General features: G+C 49.3%; 1 protein-coding gene across 7 annotated transcripts in view; it reads left to right on the forward strand.

Moving 5' to 3' along the window:
* Window positions 1-14,184, forward strand: part of SAG (S-antigen visual arrestin) — a 35,073-nt gene extending 20,889 nt beyond the window's left edge. For 2 of the 7 annotated variants that reach the window (XM_070269488.1, XM_070269489.1), the window contains exons 10-16: window positions 2,232-2,304; window positions 4,821-4,958; window positions 7,821-7,898; window positions 9,013-9,036; window positions 11,164-11,219; window positions 13,279-13,294; window positions 13,951-14,184. In XM_070269488.1, the coding sequence (XP_070125589.1) occupies window positions 2,232-2,304; window positions 4,821-4,958; window positions 7,821-7,898; window positions 9,013-9,036; window positions 11,164-11,219; window positions 13,279-13,294; window positions 13,951-14,059 (494 nt within the window). In that variant the 3' untranslated portion in view covers window positions 14,060-14,184. The remainder of the gene's footprint in view (window positions 1-2,231; window positions 2,305-4,820; window positions 4,959-7,820; window positions 7,899-9,012; window positions 9,037-11,163; window positions 11,220-13,278; window positions 13,295-13,950) is intronic. The other 5 variants (XM_070269492.1, XM_070269491.1, XM_070269494.1 and 2 more) reach the window with 3 other exon arrangements.
* The last annotated feature ends 205 nt before the right edge of the window (window positions 14,185-14,389 follow it).

Raw genomic sequence — 14,389 nt, forward strand, 5'->3', positions numbered from 1 at the left:
CTGGGGACTTGTGCTGCAAGTCCTCTCTGACTCCCTACTGTCACCCACGGCAGTGCTTTCCGGTCCGCCTCCCAGGTTTGTGAGGCGCGGAGGACTGGTCACACCGGAAGTGCTTTATAAATGGGAAAGCGCTACCGTTGACTCGCCGGGATGTGATGGCCAAGCCTCGCAGAATCCTGCAGAGAGGCGCCTCCCCCTTGCTGTTCCTACACACCTCCTCAGCTCAAAGGGCATCAAAATGCAGAGGATGGCCTCATATGACCGTCTTATATGGGCTGCATAAAAAAGACACAATAGAATGACCTGGAGGGTGACCTCTAGTTCACTTCTAACTCAAACGCTCAATGACCAAGACAAAGTTAGACTTACAGTGTGTTAGCCTGACCAGCTGTCCTGGTCGACCAGGACTGAGCTTGGGGGACTTTAAGGGCTAAATGGGGCGAGTCCCAGGCAAATCAGGACTGTTGGGCACCTTAAGTGTCATCCACTACTTTCCGCTTTCCCTGTGTGTCCATCATAGATAAGGTTCAGGAATTTTGATGCATGCATACTAAAGAACTCTAGATTTTTCTTAATGCTAATATGAATGCTTCATTTATGGCTTTATGTTAGGTTAGTTCATATGCCTTTAAGTCTTTGTAGGACCTGGCATTATTTATTTAGCATGTTGTATGTAGTGTCCAGTACAGTGTTCCACAAAGTAGCAGGACAGAGAAAGTATCATTTGATACTTTGATTTAAAATTATTTCTCGAAGTTTTATGAATCCTAACATGAAAGCCACTAATTTTTGAAAGAAGCTGGTGACTTTTCTGAAGCAAGATGTTAATAGCTTCTACAGGCCAAGCACAGTGCTCAGAGCGTCACACAGCTTGTTTCTTTTTTTTTTAATTAGTCATTTTATTTATTTTTAAATTTTTTTAATTTATTTTTTGGTGAGGAAGATTGGCCCTGAGCTAACATCTGTGCCAATCTTCCACTGTTTTATGTGGATCACTGCCACAGCATGGCTTGATGAGCAGTGTATAGGTCTGTGCCCCAGATCCAAACCCATGAACCCCAGCCCATCAAGTGGAGCACACAGATTTAACCCCACTATGCCATCAGGCTGGTCCCTCAACAACTTGTTTCTTTTAATCCTCAAATTTGATTTTTGGGGGTTATTTTTAGTGAGGAAGATTGGCTCTGAGCTAACATCTGTGCCAATCTTCCTCTATTTTATATGTGGGTTGCTGCCACGGCATGGCTTGATGAGTCATGTATGTCTGTGCCTGGGATCCGAACCCTCAAACCCGGGTTGCTGAAGTGGAGCGAGCTGAAGTTAACCACTAGGCAATGGGGCCGGCCCCTCAAGTTTGATTTTTTTTTTTTTAAAGATTTTATTTTATCCTTTTTCTCTCCAAAGCCCCCCGGTACATAGTTGTATATTGTTTGTTGTGGGTCCCTCTAGTTGTGGCATGTGGGACGCTGCCTCAGCGTGGTTTGATGAGCAGTGCCATGTCCGCGCCCAGGATTCAAACCAACGAAACACTGGGCCACCTGCAGCGGAGCGCGCGAACTTAACCACTCAGCCACGGGGCCAGCCCCCTCAAGTTTGATTTTAATGGAGATTAAAAACCATCTTTTTCAAAAACCACAACAAACATATGAGTTAGATGCAATGATCACCCCCATTTTGCTGATGGGAAAATTGAGGCTTAGAAGAGTTAAGTAACTCGTGGCACAGCTGACAGCTAAGCTGGAATTTGAGCCCAAGCGGTCTGGCTCCAGAGGCCACCTTCCTACCCGCCATGCTACACCCGTGCATCAATCCCATGCACCTCCAGATGTGTCCAGCATGGACAACCAGAAGGAGACATTCATTCAGTAGACACAGAATGTTGGGAGGGGGTGTGTTGGGAGAAAGAGATGAGTTCTGGGATGCTGGAGGATTGTGTGCCATGGAAGGATGCCCAGGGATACACCATGGGCTCTGCAGAGAGGAGGGGTCTCCCAGGAGGTGCAGTGTTAGGAGACTGGCCCATGGGTGGCAGTGGACACAGAGTAGCTTATTGGTGAACAGACGTGGCCCCAGAAATCTCAGCCTTTAAGCTTTGAGTTGAGAAAGTCGAGCCTGAGAAGCAGACTCAAATGGTCACTAGAGAGGGAGGCCCAACCTCGGCCCCAGAAGGCACCATGCATGTGCATGCAGGACCCCACCCTGAGTCACCCACCCCTGTCCTCCCTTTGCAGTGGAACAAGTGGCCAATGTGGTTCTCTACTCGAGTGATTATTACGTCAAGCCGGTGGCCACGGAGGAAACACAGTGAGTAGCTGGTTGGGTTTCTGCTTCCTGGGCGGTCCGAGCTTCTTTGTCAGGTTCCCCTTTTGTTCATCGCTGAAGAGGGAAGTGGAACGCTCAGCTGGCTTACTAGCTTTTCACTTCCTTCCCCTTCTGCCACTTCAAGGCCTGCAAATAAAATCAGCATCCCAATTCTGTTCTCACTCACCAGAGTTCTGAGAGTCGGTCCAGCTGAGGAAGGATGGAGAGCAGAGAAAGAAAGATGGGAATGTCACAGTGGGAGCTTTCCTCTTTACCCCTGGAATCAGTTGGTGGGAACTTGATACTCTTTCTGCCCCTCAAGCAGATAATCAAATGGTCTGTCAGCCCAGGCGAGGGGGTCCCTATCTTTTGAGCTCATCAATTTGAAAATCTTGTACCAATCACAACTGGATTAGAATGATGTCTCAGTTCTCAGCCCGTTGTCGTGAATGACTTTTTTCCCTTCATTAGATTCAAAACAAATGAGAATCCTGCACTGGCTTTTTCATGGGGGCGTGAGAGACACCCCGCCCCCCCAGTTTTGCTGTGCTGGGCAATCATATAGTCATTTAACATGCAGGCTGCTGGGGGTTATGCCTCCCCACCCCCAGCCCCCAGCCCCAGATGATCACCTGGGAAGGTCTTTTCTCTGTCTGTCTTGCTGGCCTGTGCTAAGCACCGTTGTATGCAAAAATATCAACGCATGAGAGGAAGGCAAACTGGTTCAGCAAGATAACATTACATAATATTTAAAAGGCAACTTCAAGAGAAACTGTTACTCGAGGCCAATCCAGACCCAAGTTTAAATATAGGTCCAGAGGGGAGGGAGGCAGGAAGGAAGCATAACTCACGCCTGCCTCCTTGGCGCCAGGCCGGGGTTGTTCTACCTTTTGGGGAGCATCCTTGCACATCTGTGTGTCCTGGGGTTCTTCCTGGCTCATCTTTTGGCATATGGCCAACAACGATGTGGGAAAATGGCCCTTGGCTGAGTTTTTCCCGGTTATCTGGTCCTCCTTTCAGCTCTTCAGTGCATTTTGGACCAAATGATTCCAAAGAAACTGGAAACCATTCTAGGGTCCCCCCAAGGGTGAGGGTAGGGAGACCGAAAGCTAGGCTGGATTGCGCTAACAGGTCTCAGACTAGAAGCCACTCAGAGGGCCGCAGAGCATGGGCTGTCGGCCCAGAACCCCGAGGCTCCCGGGCTCTAGTGGGCAGGCCTTCTGCGAACCAGGTCAGACCTGACCCCCAGCTGCTGCCCATCACCCAATCCCAGATCCTGAAGGTGCTGGGAAGCCCCAGGGCCTTGGCACAGACCTTCAGCAAGCTCTGCTGCAGGAAAGGCCGTCATCTGAGCCCAACCCCTGGAGACCCTGCTATGGTCACCTTTGCAATATAATTTCTACTTCTGTCACTCTGCTGCCCAAACCAAGCTCATGAAGAGAACTTCCACCGGGGCCCAGATGGGAGGATGTGGGCCACCTTGGGCTCAAGCAGGGTTCTGTAAAGCACATGCCCAGGAGCCTCCTGTGTATCCTGGAGGCAGGAGAAGCCACAGATGCTTTACACTCCCCAGGGAGATCAAATAGGGAGGCTCTTCCCAGGGTGGCAGTTCAGACTTCCAGCCTGTCTTGGAGCAGGGCCCTGAGGTCAACTCCTGGCAGTGTTTTCAGGGCCAAGCCCTGCCATCTGATGTCCAGGTACAAGGATGGAGGGGGTGCTGGGAGCATCGACACAGGCTGCTGGCTTGCCCGAGCTCTGCCATCAAAGAGAAGGCACGGCTGCCTGGGAGGCTCTTGGCATAGGCCTCGTGTGCAGCATGTGGGTGAGGAGCAGAGCCAACTCTCCAGCCCCAGACGCTGCTCAGAGAGCCAACGATGCTGCCATACCTGGAGGAACCCACGCTGCTGTGTCCCCAGCTTCAGGGCAGACCCCCCACACCCACCCTTTGGCATGGGTTCCCTGTGTCTGCCAGAGGCTCTGACTGACGCTGAAGAAGATCTGGAAGAGAAAGAGCACGTGCTGCTTTGAACCCAAACCAGTCCAGTATGTACGGTTCACAAGCAGAGGACCCTGCCTCGCCCTTCTTGGGCACACACAGATCCCCTCAAGAACGACAGTTTTCGATGACAGGTGACTTCCAGCCTGGGCTTGTTGCTGGTACTGGCCAGCCCACTGCGTGGTTCACGAAGTCTCAGGAGGAGACTGGGTGTGGTCCCTGACCCTTGGGCCACTTGCTCTTATTTAACTCCACAGAACATTCTAGACATTCAGCACTTAGAGCAGGCCGAAAGACTTGAGGAACTGTCCTAATGTTGCTGCCAGCCTATTTTGAGATGTCACTAACACTGTTCTGCTTCTTGTGAGGCAGACGCACAGGCACCTGAACTATGTTTCCAATAAGTTGCAGGGGAACTTGGATCCTGGAAAACGCTCGATGGCAGATCAGGTCTCGGGATCGATGGTGGCTTTATGGCCATAAGAGCAATTAGCCAAAGATCCTCTCTGTTTTCTTCCTGCAGAGAAAAAGTGCCACCAAACAGCACTTTGACCACGACGCTGACGCTGGTGCCCTTGCTTGCAAACAACCGAGAAAGGAGGGGCATTGCCCTGGACGGGAAAATCAAGCATGAGGACACGAATCTTGCTTCCAGTACCATGTGAGTCCTTGCAGCCCAGGAGATGAGCCCCTGAGACTCAGTGCGGGGCTGGCAGTGGTCTGCTTCCCTCCTTGTCTCAGCCCCCTTGGCTCACCAGCCTGCACGTGCAGCATGACGGCTGGCATCTGTGGTGCAGAGCACAGACCCAGTGGCCCAAGTAGGGACCCCAGTCCCACCCTTGGTGTGACATGGTGGTTAGGGCTCTGGAGACAGCCTTGCACCAAACTCCAGCTGCACTGTGTACCATCTGGGCCGCCCTGGGCAAATCCCCAGAGCTGTCTGAGAACCTCAGTCATCCTGTCTGTAAAGTGGGGTGCCACCGACAAGCAGTTCCTTTTCTTCGAGAGGCTACATGGATTATGTGAGACAATCTCTGTAAAACCTGGTGCCTGCTACACAGTGCGTGCTCCAGAAATGTCAGCTCTCTTAAAAATATCATTAGCCAGTGTCGTGCCCTAAGCATATGAGCTGAGTCCTGCAATGGCGACAGGGATGGTGGAAATGTCATGTATTTATTTCCATCAGGAAAGGGAAAGAACAGGAGGTCCTGATAGCGACAGATGTCGGTTAAGTTTAACTGAAACTAAGCTCCGAGCTGCTGACCCCCACTCAGAGAACCACTGGCCGAAGTTAGCGGGCAGATCTAGCGAAAACTGGAGTGAAGCTTCAGAGTCGAACACCCACGGCTGCTCCTGGCCATCCTGAGAGGCTTCCATTCCCAGGAGCGTGTCTGTTGGTGAGCCCTGAGTGCTGGGGGTAGGAGCTGTGACCCAGGCTCAAGGCCCATTTGCTGCCACCCCCGTGTGATGTGCTGGGGTCCCCTCCACGGCCCCAGTGGACCCTCTAAGGTGATGGCATCCAGAAGAGCCCTCATGTTTGACCTCCCTGACCCCGGGGCTCAGCAGCACATGTTCTCCGAGACAGGCAGTGGGGCTGGCGAACATGGGGCAGAAAGCAGGATGGTGGAAGTCAAAGGACTTTCTGAGGATAACTTGCGAAGTTGTTGTGTTCGATTCTAAAGCACATTTGTGAAGCTCTGGGAGCAAGAACGAAAGGGAGACTGATGCTCTGGATCGACTTATTCGAGGGCGTGTTGATTGTGATGCCCACAAGGGCACACTGCCTTTGGAAAAATGTTTCATGGTGGAGGGACTGTTTGACAAACACGTGAGTCTCTCCACGCTGTTGTGAGAAAGGTGAATTTATGCTCATTTTGTGGATGAGGAAATTGAAGTTCAGCCTGGATGAGAGGCTCCTCCAAGGTCACCTGGTCAGTTAATGGCAGAGCAAAGTCCACTCCTAACCTTGAGTCCCTCATTCACCACCACCTTCAGGGCTGCCTTCCAGGGCCCTAGAAAGTGACAACCGCAGCAGAAGCCGGATTAACCAATCTCTGTGCGTGCGTGCGTGCTTGTGAGTGTGCACATGTGTCTGTGTGTCTCAGACTCTCCCATTGAAGGAAGACGGCAGGGGAGAAAGCTTGCAGGGTGTTCTCAGGCACGAGATGAAGCACAGTGTGTCCCCAGCTGTTTGGCCTCATCCAGGATAGGTAGAGAGTCAGTCCTGCAAAGGCATGGCCCTCAGCCTTGCATCCCCTTTTTTCCCCTTGGGTGGCAACCTCTCCCCACCTAGTGTGTGGACACACTCCATGATTCCAGATAAAGGCATTTACCCTCTTCAAGCAGCTACGGCCACCGATGAGCCGATGGAGCTCTTTGGGGGGCCTTGTGGTCCTGGAAGCTGTGTCCCAGTTGGCCCCCGTGAGGAGGCTCCCCGGGTGTCTCCTCCAGGTCCAGAACCTACTTTGCACCCTCTCAGCCCCCTTCGCAGACCCCCTCAGCACAACCCTGCCCTACCTTTCATCTCAAGCCTTCAGGATTCTCAGCCACGGTCGTCTTTCATCATTCACATTGTTTTACCGAGCACTTCATGATATTTTCTGTATCTTAATTCCTGTAATTGGATATTCTGAAATATCTATGTCTCCACATTGGATCACATGAGATAACTGTCTGTGTTAAAACTCCCAGCGTGGTGCCTGCCAGATAGAAGTCAATACCTGCTGGTGGAATCTGGAAAGAAGCTTCTCTGGAGGAAACTTAGACTGTTGTCTCTTTGGGGCACGTCTAATGACCTCACGTGCCGTGTCCTTCACTTCAACATGATGCTGGGTGCTGGGGATGCAGAGCCAGGGCGTCAAGGAGGGAGACCCACGCTACCTGGCGGGTGTCCAGGAGGCTTCACAAAGGAGGGTCGACTTCAACCTGAGCTCTTGGGGGGCGGAGGAGGAGGAGGGCGTTCCAGAGCGGGTTTGTGTTTGGCGAGGCTGGCACACGGGAGACACTAGGGCACACAGCAGGTTATGAGGCAGCAAAAGCAGGCAGAGGCCAGCTCAAGGTTGCCTGCCGGGCCACGCGGAGTCTTGACCCTGGAAGATCTCTCTGGCAGCAGAGCGGCGGAGAGCTCAGGGAAGGTGCCTGGCGTGTGGTGGTGAAGTGATTGAGATCATCCAGGCAGGAAAAGCCAGCGGAGGACTCAGTGGTCGGCCAGGGATGGCCGCGGGGCAGAGGGAGGAGCGAGGAGGACAGTTTCTGGCTGACAAGCAGGTGGGTGAGAATCAGCAGAAGCAGAGCAGGGAGAACCAGAAACACGCTCTGCCCTCTGGACTTCCAGAGGGGAAACCGCCAAGCTACAGTGCAGGAGAGGAATCCCCTGCCCCGAGTATGGAAAGTTCCAGGACGTTGACGGCTTGGTTGACTTCAGCAATGCCCCAAGAACTGATGATGGCATGCCTGCGTGAGGTGAGTCTTGGCTTTCCATGGCTCCTCTGCAATCTTCTCCTTTTCCTTTCTGTTTGGGCAGCGTCAAGGAGGGCATAGACCGGACCGTCATGGGGATCCTGGTGTCCTACCAGATCAAGGTGAAGCTCATGGTGTCAGGGTGAGTGTCCACATTCCAATGCTCTGTCTGCTCTGTCTTGGCCTTGGGCAGTCTGAATTGTTCCTTTCCTGAATGATTGGGAGACAGAAAGCAAGCAAGGCCCGCAAATTCTACCGGTTACCAAGTAGTTTTGGTCTAGTTTCACAGTGCTGTCAGGTATAACATCACGTGGAAAAAGGTAGAAAAGTAGACTATGAAACATGTGCACTGTTAGTACCACTTGGCAAAAATGGGTGTGCAAATGCTCACATGGTGGAAGCTGATGTGCAAAAAAGAAAAATCAGGTTAGTGTTATATCAAACTTCAGAAAAGGATGGCTATGAAAGGTACTCTTCATTCATCTTCATTCACGTGCCTCTTAGGAGGCATCCCTCCACAATGAGGAGCGCTTTCCTTCCCTCGCCAACGTGGAATCATAGGATTTGGGAGTCTCCTTTTCATACAAGAGCACAGAAATCTGAGAGTCCCGAGGGAATGGTTTTCCACTTCTTTATGATATGAATTTCTTCCATCTTTAAAATTTCATCAAAAGGGAAGAACTTGAATCCTCATTTTCCTTTTCAAATTCCATTGCCAAAGGCTCTGGCCTTTTACCTGATGAGCGTCCGTGGTTCAGCCATAAAGGCAAGCGCATGCGTATATTCCATAATTCTAAGCAGATAAAGAGTTCCCCCATTTGATTGGGCAGCAAAGTAGAACATGGTTGATTTTGCAAATTTCGTTAACATGGTGTTTGTATTTGTCGTGTTTTTCAAAGTGCATAGTGCTTTCTTTCATTTTCTGTAAGAGAGTAGAATCTAAAACAGTAGGGTTTCTTTCAGCAGTCAAGACAAGTGAATAACAGGTATTTCACGATGACCTTTGTGGCCGTGAGAAAGGAATGTTTATTCTTGAACATCAGGGCCTGAACCTAAGTGATTCCTCTTTTTAATTTGAGAAAGAGATGAACTCTCAAATAGAGGGAACCGTTGAGTTGAGTGTAAGGGATGCAAGGATCCTGGATGCTGTGAGTGGGGGGTGTCTGGGCATGTCCCGCCTCTGAATGACGGGAAGTGAGGTCCTGTTTTACTACTGTGCGCGTCACCGCAGCAATGTGTGCTTTTGTGTTTTCTAGCTTTCTGGGAGAGCTCACCTCCAGGTAAGCCTCGTCACCTTCCTTCTCTGCTGGATTCCCAGGATCTCAGGGGAACAACCCTGGGGTTCCAACAGTAGCCATGAGATCTGGTTCCCTGGTGGTTTTGCTCAGAGGTGTTAGGAAATGATGTCCACTGCCTTTCGGATGCATAACACAAATCTTGGCTGATCGGTGGGAGGCTGGGGCTGCTTCTCTGAGACCATAGCTGGGTCTACACCTGGGCAAGGACGCACACACTCAGGAAACTGACACACTCCACACAGCTGCCTTTACATGTGTGTGTGTGTGTGTGTGTGTGTTTGTGGTAGAATATACATAAGACGAAGTTTACCATTTTAACCATTTTCAAGCGTACAATTCAGTGGCATCAATTACATTTACAGTGTTGTGTAACCATCACCACTCTCTAGCTCCTGCTCGTTTTAAAAAAATTTTAATTAATTAATTAATTATTTGTGAGGAAGATTGGCCCTGAGCTAACATCTGTTGCCAATCTTCCTCTTTTTGCTTGAGGAAGATTGTCACTGAGCTAACATCTGTGCCAGTCTTCCTCCATTTTTTATGTGAGATGCTGCCACAGCGTAGCTTGATGAGTGGTGTGTAGGTCTGCACCCAGGATCCAAACCCACAAAAGCCAGGCTGCCAAAGTGGAGCATGTGAACTTAACCACTACACCACTGGGCTGGCCCCACTCCTGCACATTTTCACCACCCCAAAAGGAAATCCCATACCTATTAAGTGGTTTCTCCCATTGTCTCCTCTCCGTAGTTCCCGGAAACCCCTAATCTCTATAGATTTACCTATTCTGAATATTTCATATAAATGGAATCAGACAACATTTGTCCTTTTGTGACAGGCCTCTTTCACTTAGCAATACATTTTCAAGGTTTGTCCATGTGTAGCATGTATCAGAACTCCACTCCTTTTTATGGCTGAGTAATAGTCCATTGCATGGATAGACCACATTTTGTTGGTCCATTCCTCAGTTGGTGGACATTTGGGTTGTTTCCACCTTTTGGCTGTTGTGAATGGTGACAGCTACCTTTTATATCCTTGACAAAGAGGCAGCAGGTAAGAAATGCTCGAGGTGGGCACTGACCTTACATACTCCTTCACCCATCTGTTATCATCTCCTTCACTCACATGGAACCAGGGGACACCTCTCCTCTTAGACTCCATCAGCCCCGGGGTCTGCCGAAAGTGGCCTTGTATACAGAGTTGCTTTGACCAAAGGGGTAACCCTGGGGCAGGAGGCAGGGGGTCCTGGGTGAAGCGATGATTGACCCTTGTTCTTTCATCCCTCACCTTTCCATTCTTCCTTTGTCCTGATTTCCCTTCTGCTTTCCTTCTCAACTCCTTTCCTTCCTTCTTTTTGCATAAATTCCAAGCTGCCCCAAAGCCCATTAGCTCCTGGAATTTGGCAGACCCTGCTCCTCTGTGTTCTGGTCCCTAGCAAGAGACTGTGTGCCCGGCCTCCAGCACACCAGCCTTACAGTGATTTAACATATGAAGAATAGTGGAGGCGCTGACCCCCTGGTGTAGTGGTTGAGTTAGCACGCTCTGCTTCTGTGGCCTGGGGCTCAGGGGTTTGGATCCTGTGTGCAGACTTACACACCGCTCATCAAGCCATGCTGTGGTGTCATCCCATATACAAAATAGAGGATGACTGGCACAGATGTTAGCTCAGGGACAATATTCTTCAAGCAAAAAGAGGAAGATTGGCAACAGATGTTAGCTCTGGGCTGATCTTCCTCATCAAAAAAAAAAAAAAAAATAGTGGACGTTTTTGCAAAGGATATTTTTCAAAACTCTCCTTTCTCCAGGATTTCACCTCTCCTCTACCCACAATTCCATGTCCCTGAAACTAACAACCAGGAGGAAGGGAACCTAAACATCCTTGCAGCCTCTGCCAGGCCTAAGTGAAGTTTCTGGACCACATTCCAGGGAATACATTTAAAATTCCTACTTGACCACTTCCTGATCTCTGGCTTGTTTTGTTTTGAACCTCACTGAATCCTCTCTCAGCCTGGGCCTGGGGATCTTTTGCGAATCTCGGCAGCCACAGCTCTTTGCTGTGCGATTTATAATTGCGCGCGTGTTCTCACCGATGTGCGTTCTTCCTTTTTCTAGTGAAGTGGCCACTGAGGTGCCGTTCCGCCTCATGCACCCCCAGCCTGAGGACCCAGGTCAGTCACGAATTGTCTTGGCTTTCTAGTATTACTACTTGCAGATTTAGTGTTTCCTCATTGCTCGTCTTTCTTGACCACATCTCTGAGCAGGAGTGTGGCCAGGTGTACAAGATGCCATGTCATCTTCAAGGTGCCTGGTCCGGCCGGGGAATGAGTGCTCATGCACTCAGTCGTGAGCCAGGTGGCTGGTCCACCTTCAGACAATGTGTGGAGGACGTAGCATCCTTGCTCTTGGACACAGACTGTCTCGTTAGTTTTTATCAAGAATGATTTGAAAGCGGCTCTGCTGTGAACAGAGCTGGATTTTGATTTAAGGAAAATTTAGGTGAAAAATAAATTTGAGAGGCTGAGGCTTTTGCATTTCATTTGGAAACATGAACAGGCATTTAGAAGATGATGAGTGTTTTTGACAGTGGCAATTGTGACAAGAATACAGAAAATCCTAGAAAAGAGGGTCAGGCTGGGTTCCTGACACCTGGGCTCCTTTCAATTGTAAATCCACTGGCTCTTGCACGGATGTTGAAAGCAAATGAAGCAATGGTTGTGCAAGCCTGTGTGTGTGCTAAAAACCACGGGACTGTGCTTGTAAATAGGTGAATTGTATGGTATGAGAATTAGGTCTCAATACGGCTCTTTTAAAAAAGATAAGTGGAGCAGCAAAAATAATGTAGGTGCCATCTCAGAAACTCAGAGGAAAAACTTCCCACTGTGAGTTAAGGTAGCTTAGTTGGCAGGAAAGAAAAATGGACCTGTCTCTACGAGAACTCTCCATAGTTATCAGTGATGAAGAATGTTTTAAGTAAAAGTGGCATAAACAAGCTGGGTTAATTTTTCTTATACTTTATAAACAGCTTTTCTATACTGACAATGAAATGGCGTTTAAACATATCAGAATGAGCCCCCATATTCATTTTGGGTTTGTCTTAAAAACATTTTGTCTCAAAGTATCTTTTCCAAATATTTTGGATTCAAACACTCCACGTACTTTGCCAAAGCCTTCCCTTGGGGAATAAATACAGTCTGGTCGTATTTTTTTTTTATTCATTTATGCTTATATCATTAAAATACTATTTTTTGCCAATGCAAGATTGAGATGCATTCTGCTTCCTTTCAAGGACATTTTAAAAGGATTTTTTAAAACCGTGACCTGCGTCGATGGCACAGTTTATGTCAGGTTGTTTTCTGGAGCTGTGGACAGACTTTCTGACTTACCTTGGGGGAGTGGAGTTACTCCTTTTCTGGAGATGACATTTTCATGTTCCAGTCGTCATGGCTCTTACACTGAAACATCACAACGTCAAGACTAAACAATGATCTTTTGTACTGTGAGGTTTCAGGGAAAAAGGACGAATCACCCCATGGCCTCAAAATTCCGATTCCCAGAGATTTATGAGTCCCCAGTTTCATTCACAGATTCGCGCTCACCTCTCACCTGCCTAGTTCCCTGCTCCCTGAGTCTAGAAGGGGAGACTCTAAGCAGAGAAAGTGTAAGTTGTAGTTAAGAGGCCCTGCTAGGGCCAGGGGCCAAGTAATTTGTGCATGACAAGTGCTATGGAAATGCTACCAAGTTTTTATCATCTATCCCCTGTCAAGAGCATCCGTACGGAATGCAGAGCGTTGAACTGGTTCTCTTCAATGCTGGTGGTCCCAGTTAGTACAACTTTATGCTCAGCACTGTAGGGGTCCAGGATGGTTCTGGCCCAGGCGGTGCATATCCCAGTGCTGGCTTCCAGGTGGATGAGAGAGACAAGAGCCGTGGAAAGAGAAGAGTGACATGAGAGGAGAAGAGGCTAACCAGAGAAAGGGTCCCAGACGTGAGGTTGTGGCACTTTATAAAGGAGACAATGGTTAAAGACGCAGGGAGAGAGGCTCTCAGAGTGGGAAAAGGCAAAGAAGCGGGAATTACATGCAATTCTCAGGAAATGCATGTATCTAGGCCTTTTATCCCTCCAACTTTAAAGTCACCTAAACAAGGAAGGAATTTTCCAGGTACAGCTATTACACAGAATTTATGCTAACAGAGCTCTCTCTCTCTCTCTCTATTCCATGCTTATAGCTACGGCAAAGGAAAGGTGAGCCATTGCCCTGGGTTTCCCTGTGTTCTGGGACTTCGTCCTCTAGCACAACCCCTTCTTTGGTCTTTTTGTACACAGCTCATGCTCTCAACACCGCTCAGTCCTGGTTTTCCTTTTTCTCCCTAGTACCAAGGCACACGGGCACACACATGCACACACGCACACTGGGTTATACTGAGTATGTATGTCTTCTCATGGGTTCCTTCATTTTCTCTTATTTTTGTTTGTTAAAGAGATTATACATGAATGGCTATGCAGAGAATGGTGCAGTCCCGTGTTCCATCATGTAGGAAAATCTTCATCGGTTCCTTTGCTGCCAAAGGAAGATCAAGGATCTTGTTTTACTGGAGATTTCACTGCAAGCCTCAAAGTGTGTGCCACGATCAAAATCTTCCTTGTTTTGGGGGCTGGTCCGGTGGTGTAGCGCTCTGCTTTGGTGGCCTGGGGTTCACAGGTTCAGATCCCAGGTGCGGACCTACACACCGCTCATCAAGCCATGCTGTGGCAGCATCCCACATACAAAATAGAGGATTGGCACAGATATTAGCTCAACAACAATCTTCCTCAAGCAAAAAGGGAGGATTGGCAACAGATGTTAGCTCAGGGCCAGTCTTCCTCACCAGAAAAATAAAATGTTCTATGTTTTATTTCAGTTGTCAAGATGAAAATTTGGTTTTTGAAGAGTTTGCTCGCCAAAATCTGAAAGACGCAGGAGAAATGGAGGAAAGGAAGAAACACCAGGCGGCAGCCGTGGATGAGTAAAGAGGTCGGCCCGCGGGGAAATGCGGTAGTCAGCAGCATGAGCAACTCTCCACAGATAGCCCTTTAGTTATGCTGAATACCAAAGTGTGAGTCTTTGTTACAGAAATAAAGTTTGTTCTGCCCTGGTCGTGAGTCAGGCTGACTTGTTGGGGAGGCTGAGTGACGTCACTGGCACAGAAGCTGCAGCCTTTATGTGTGGTCCCTGAGTCTTGGGGCGGGGGGAGGGCGGCATCTAGAAAGGAGGCCAGCCTTCCACAGACGGCTCAGCGCTGGCCCATGGAGGCAAGAAGCCATCCTGAAACCAAGGTGCTCACCCAGCAGGGCCTGCTG

This window comes from Equus caballus, chromosome 6 (genome assembly GCF_041296265.1).
Source record: "Equus caballus isolate H_3958 breed thoroughbred chromosome 6, TB-T2T, whole genome shotgun sequence".
In the NCBI taxonomy this organism is placed as follows: domain Eukaryota; kingdom Metazoa; phylum Chordata; class Mammalia; order Perissodactyla; family Equidae; genus Equus; species Equus caballus.